The 6,000-nt window shown below is 43.8% G+C and overlaps 1 protein-coding gene across 1 annotated transcript in view; it reads right to left on the minus strand.

Annotated features, from left to right (window-relative positions):
* DNAH7 (dynein axonemal heavy chain 7) overlaps window positions 1-5,604 on the minus strand; it is a 115,239-nt gene extending 109,635 nt beyond the window's left edge. Inside the window, exons 1-2 of the mRNA XM_074593757.1 lie at window positions 5,491-5,604; window positions 193-258 (exon numbers count right to left, since the gene is read on the minus strand). Of these exons, the coding sequence (XP_074449858.1) occupies window positions 193-258; window positions 5,491-5,505 (81 nt within the window). The 5' untranslated portion in view covers window positions 5,506-5,604. The remainder of the gene's footprint in view (window positions 1-192; window positions 259-5,490) is intronic.
* Between the last annotated feature and the right edge of the window lie 396 nt (window positions 5,605-6,000).

Genomic DNA, 6,000 nt, shown 5'->3' on the forward strand with positions numbered 1-6,000 from the left:
TTCCCAAATACTGAAATATAAACAATGCTCCACATACAGATATAATACACATATATAATATACATACGTAGTGCTGAGGGAGAGAGAATATATACCTCAGCATATATTTGAGTGAGAACCATGACCTTTACATAACCAAGCTGTAACACATATTTGAAAATGAAAGAATACAAAAAAAGCCAGCAAAACTACCTGAGACAACTGTGGTAGTAAGTTCACTGTTCTCTTTGCCAACTTCTCTTTGCCATTAGGACTAGGCTTGGAAAAAAAAAAAAAAAAAAAGGAAAAACACAACTAGACATTTAAATTACTCTTAATATTAATATTCTAGCTATAATTCCATTTTTACCTCTTATATAATAATTTTTACACATATAATTTCATGTCACTTTCCCTTTTCTTTCTAGAGTGTTTCCATGTTCAACTTTCTCAAATGCTTTTGAAAAATCACTGAAAATTAATTTTAAGCTGGGAAGCATTTATGTTACCTTTTTGCCAAGATATACATTAAAGCATTATGAGAAATCATGAAATAATATAAATAAACAATTAATTATTATTCCCTTTCTTCAGTCAATTTTTTTTTTTAAAAAAAAAAAAGATCCTTTTTTTTCTAATCCATAAACTTTCATTTAAGAGTGTCCAGTATTTTCTACTTTTCCATAACGGTGATTCCTCAGCATCAGACATCAAAGCTATCTATCCAAAAGCACACTCTGACCATGCCCAGAACTCTGGCTAGCACATTTTAGCAAGGTACAGCACCTTCCTATAAACAAACAAGACAACCTAGTTGCAAAGTTATTTAAATTGGCTCTAACACAACTGCCGTTGGCTATTCTTCTATTTCTCCTCTGTTTCACACCACCACCAATGCCACTGGCAACGCCCACGCCACCTCTTTCCATGCAGTTGCACTTGTAGTAATACTCCCTGTCTATGCTACAGCTGTCCTCTTTCTGCCTTGCGTCTTATGCAAAGGCTGTAACAGAGGAAAGATACAAAGCACAGAAAGGCTGTGTAGATGTACCCGAGCTGCCCTGAGCCAACCTGACTTGTTTATCAATACAGTTGCTGTGATGCAGAACTCACACAAGTTTTAGGCACTTAACTATTTACATGAATTTTGCAGTCAAGGATTAACTCTGGCAATTCTCAGGTGAGTTAAAAATCAAGTCAGGCTCCAAAGAAAACCTCCTTCAGAATACAGGAATCTGACAATGATAAAAAGGTTCGTGACCACCTGAGGAACCTGAACTATACAAGTCTATGGAACCTGATGAGATACACCCCAAAGTCCTGAGGGAATTGGCTGATGTAGGGTGGACTGTTCAGTGTATAAGGAACTGGCTGGATGGTCACATCCAGAGGGTGGTGGTCAATGGCTCGATGTCCAGATGGAGAGGGTTGACAAGTGGTGTCCCTCAGGGATCCGTATTGGGACCGGTGCTATTCAATATCTTCATCAATTATTTAGACAGTGGGATTAAGTGCACCCTCAGCAAGTTTGCCAATGGCACCAAGCTGAGTGGTGGGCTTGACAGGCCAGAGGGACGGGATGTCATCCAGAGGGACCTGGACGAGCTAAAGAGGTAGGCCTGAACAAACCTTACGAAATTCAACAAGGCTAAGTGCAAGGTCCTACACTTGGGTCAGGACAATCCTCGTTATCAATACAGGCTGGGGGATGATATGATAGAGAGCAGCCCTGCAGAAAAGGACTTGGGGGTACTGGCAGATGAAAAGCTGGACATGAGCAAACAACGCACACTCGCATCCTGGGCTGCATCAAAAGAAGCGTGGCCAGGAGATCGAGAGGCGATTCTCCCCCTCTACTCTGCTCTCGTGAGACCCCACCTGGAGGACTGCATCCAGCTCTGGAGCCCTCAGCACAAGAAGGACATGGACCTGTTGGAGAGCGTCCAGAGGAGGGCCACAAAGATGATCCGAGGGCTGGAGCACCTCTGCTATGAAGACAGGCTGAGAGAGTTGGGGTTGTTCAGCCTGGAGAAGAGAGGGCTCCAGGGAGACCTTATAGCAGCCTTCCAGTACCTGAAGGGGGCCTCTAAGAAAGCTGGGGAGGGGCTGTTTGCAAGGCCATGTGGCGATAGGACGAGGGGCAGTGGTTTTAAACTAGAGCAGGGTAGGTTTAGATCGGACATTAGGAAGAAGTTCTTTACTGTGAGGGTGGTGAGACACTGGAACAGGTTGCCCAGAGAGGTGGTGGAGGCCCCATCCCTGGAAACATTCAAGGCCAGGCTTGATGAGGCTGTGAGCAACCTGATCTAGTTGAAGATGTCCCTGCTTACTGCAGGGGAGTGGACTAGATCACCTTTAAAGGTCCCTTCCAACCCAACACATTCTATGATTCTAAATATGTATAGACATCCATTATCTCTTAGCAATCTCTTCATAAACTAATCCGTGGTCCAACTTGCGAAAGGCGAGCAAAGTCATTCCAGCTCTAGGGACTTCTCCCCTGAACGTGATGGGGAGAAACTCCTTGACTATCACCTAGCTGCAAGAGGGAGTCGTACAATAAAATGTTTTCATTATCTTGTTTCAAAATCAACAGCACTAGTCCTTCAATGAACAAAAGATCCATCCTCTCCCTTTCTCTCCCCAAATGCGATTAAACACATCTGGCTTCCCTTTGAATAGAGATCAAAATACCTGCTCAATTAAGGCACTCTAAACACCAAGCAGGCCAATTTTTATATTTCTAATCTAGCGTTCTGGCAATCACAGAAAAGGTGACTGCCAAAGACTATGCCACAATAACCACATATCTCTTTTTGTCCCTCATTTAATGCTCTTGCCTGTTTATCTGGCAGTTAGGCATGGTCCATGTGCAAGGTTTTTCACATCTTGAAATTCTAGCCCCTGTACCAGTCTCATAGTCCACAGGGACACAGATAATGAATTTATTTCAACATAAATGAGTGAAAAGCAGTATTATAACCAATACAGAAAGATTTACGTGACGAGCCTGCTTTTTGTCTGGTAATTGAAGCAATTGTAACTCTACTGGGAAAATATGAAGCCATGTATTTCTCTGTAGTCTAACACATTCAACTGCAAAAAGATTATTACCACAGACTGCATAACAGCTACCAGTCTTTTGTAATACTAGCATGAATACAACTCCTAATAGTGTATCCACACTGCATCATAAAGCTACTCCCTACCGAGCCAATAGGCCTACAGGATGCAGCATAGCCTATGGATAGAGTATGGATTGGCTTGGACACAGCTCTACACAAACACACTTTGATAGAATCATAGAATAAAAAATAGGCTGAAAATGGCCTCTGATGATCCACTCTCCTTCTCAAAGCAGTGCTAACTACAAAAATTTAGGTCAGATTCCACAGGGCACCCTGTCCAATTGAGATTTGATGACCTCTAAAGCCACTGCCCCTCTGGGCAACCTTCTCCCTTGCTTAATCATCTCACTGTGAAGACTGTCATCCTTATGCCTAGTCAGAATTTCCCTCCCTGAAACTTGAGAGCGTTGCCTCTCCTGCTGCTGCACAGCACCAAGAGGAATCTGGCACCATTTTCTCTCTAGTTCAGGCACTGGAAGACAGTAACTACATTCCTCTGCCACCTTCTCCAAGCTGAACACATGTAGTTCAGACTCTCCTCACACATCAAGTGTTCCAACCCCCTAATCGTCTCAGTGGTGATCTGATGGACTCTGGTTTGTCAACAACTTTACAGCTGCTGGAGTAGAGCTGGCTCAGGCAGTCATCTTAGGTGGTTCTGAACCTTGAGTATAGACATGCTCTTTGTTCTCCACATCTTGCATAATGAGACTGAAATATAAAGCTCATTGTTTCTTTAGTCCAGATTCTAAAACAGATGGTGAATGCTATCTAATTAATACCCTCTGAAGGGAACAGAATAGAAAAAAAATTAATTTTTTCAGTAGGAGAAATTGGTTTTGAATTCCTGGAACAGTATTATCTATTTCTCTCAGTGACAAGGTGCACAGTCTTAATTATTAGATTCCTGGTTAGAAACAAATAACAGAAACCTGGGCGTTTTTAACAAATAATAGGGCTACAAAAATGACTAAGACTATACCTTGTCTTCATGTACAACATTGCACAGTTTTGTTTAGATTTTCTTTTGTTGAAAAAAAAAAAAAGAATTCAGCACCACAACTTAAACCTCTGAGCTGCTGGTACTGATAAATTCAGCATTGAAATTCGTTACACTGAAGACAGTGACAATATTTTAAAGTATTATACTGCAAACTTACTATTGCTGATAAGATGTACTAAAAAGAGAGTCCTGGACAATGAGGACTATCTCAGATAGTTATGAGCAGCCAAATCATACACTCAAATATGCACCTCAAGAAGAAAACCACCCAAAGAAAACTTGGTGAACTTTTAATTCACTGAAAGAAGTTAATAAATGGTTACACTTAAAATATCTCACACATTTCATTAGAAGAAAACAAATCTGAATGAGGATATCAAAACCAAAAGAGACTAAAAGAACACGACTGACTTACTAACAGGAGGACAACATGATTTAAGAGTGCAGTCTTCCTTTTAATTACATTAACCAACTACAACCCAATCAGGACACTAGAGAAATAATACAAATTAGTATCAGTTAATGCCCTCTGATCTAAAACCATGTTCATAGCTAGAAGTTTCTATCAGCATTTGTCTTCAGTATTTACAGTTCCTGCAATTCTGGAAACAAACTGAATTAAAATCCCTTCATGGTTCATGATTAAAAAAACCAAACCAAAACAGAAATCCAAACAAACAAAAAAACCCAAACCAGGGACAGGGCTTATGACATAACATTTTCTAACATGCTCAAGACTGAAATGCGTTTCTGTGGTTTATAATAGGATACCTTTCGGAGAGAGTTACTCTCTCTGAAAACACTGCAGGGAACAGCAACAGCCCAACCAAAACCATCTGTTTAAATTTGCACTGCTAAAATAATTAAATCTGGGCAGCTGCAAGAAGGATTACGTTGCTTCTAAAAACCTCATTTAAGGAGTTCATAGCACAGACACCACGGTTTAACTTTTCTGAAGGGTATCAGTCACGACCAGCCCGCAACTCACGGGGCTGTGTACTGAAGCCTTTCTCTACGAACACCGCTGCCCCACCAGGTCCTCGCTTACAGAGTACAAGCACTAAATTAAGTACCAGGGATAAAAAACGTAATTTCAGAAGCTTAAGTCAACCTTGTTATTTAAGGTTTCAAAGCAAAACAACGTTTTCCAGATCAGAACAAGCTCCCCTCCGTTAGCCACACGCACCCGAGCGTTCTGCTCTCTGCCCCGCCGCTTCTCCTCAGCCCGCCCGCTGCTCCCCGCCCCCCGCCGAGCCGGGGGCCGCGACGGGACCCTCAGCCCCCCGCCCGTCCACAGCCGGGGCAGACGCTGTCGGCTGCGGGCACAGCTCGGCCCGGGGGCTGCCCGGCTGCCGCCGCGTCCCCCTTAGCCCCCGGTACCTTCTGGGCGGCCATGCCTGCGCGGCCGTGTTGGGACGCCGCCGTTACCTGGCAGCGGCCAGCGCAGCCGTTGGCCGCCCGCCCGCCCGCCGCCGCCCTGGCCGCGCGCACAGCGACTCCCAACGGCCGGGCGCGAGCGGCGCCGCCCTCAACCGTCGCTGCCGCCCTTCTCCGGCAAAACGCGGCGCGGCTAATTACAGCCGCCTCGTTAATCCTCCAGCTGGAACCAAAAGTAGTTTAAAGAAGAGGTATTGCTTTATTCAGCGTCGGGTGCTAGGTGGAAATCCATAAATCTAGCACACCTTACCGGGGATATTCACCCATTACTTATGCACAAAAGATTCTCATAATTCCGCCTACCTAATACATAACTCCACCTAGGCTTACATCTTCATTAGGATGACCGAATAGCCTTTTTGCACATGCATATTAAATTTTGCAGCATCGGCAAGACACTTCTGCGCAGGCGTGAGTTCCTGGGTAGTTGTTTGGGGAGGGATACCCTTCCTC

Source organism: Larus michahellis, chromosome 7, assembly GCF_964199755.1.
Source record: "Larus michahellis chromosome 7, bLarMic1.1, whole genome shotgun sequence".
Classification (NCBI taxonomy): Eukaryota; Metazoa; Chordata; class Aves; order Charadriiformes; family Laridae; genus Larus; species Larus michahellis.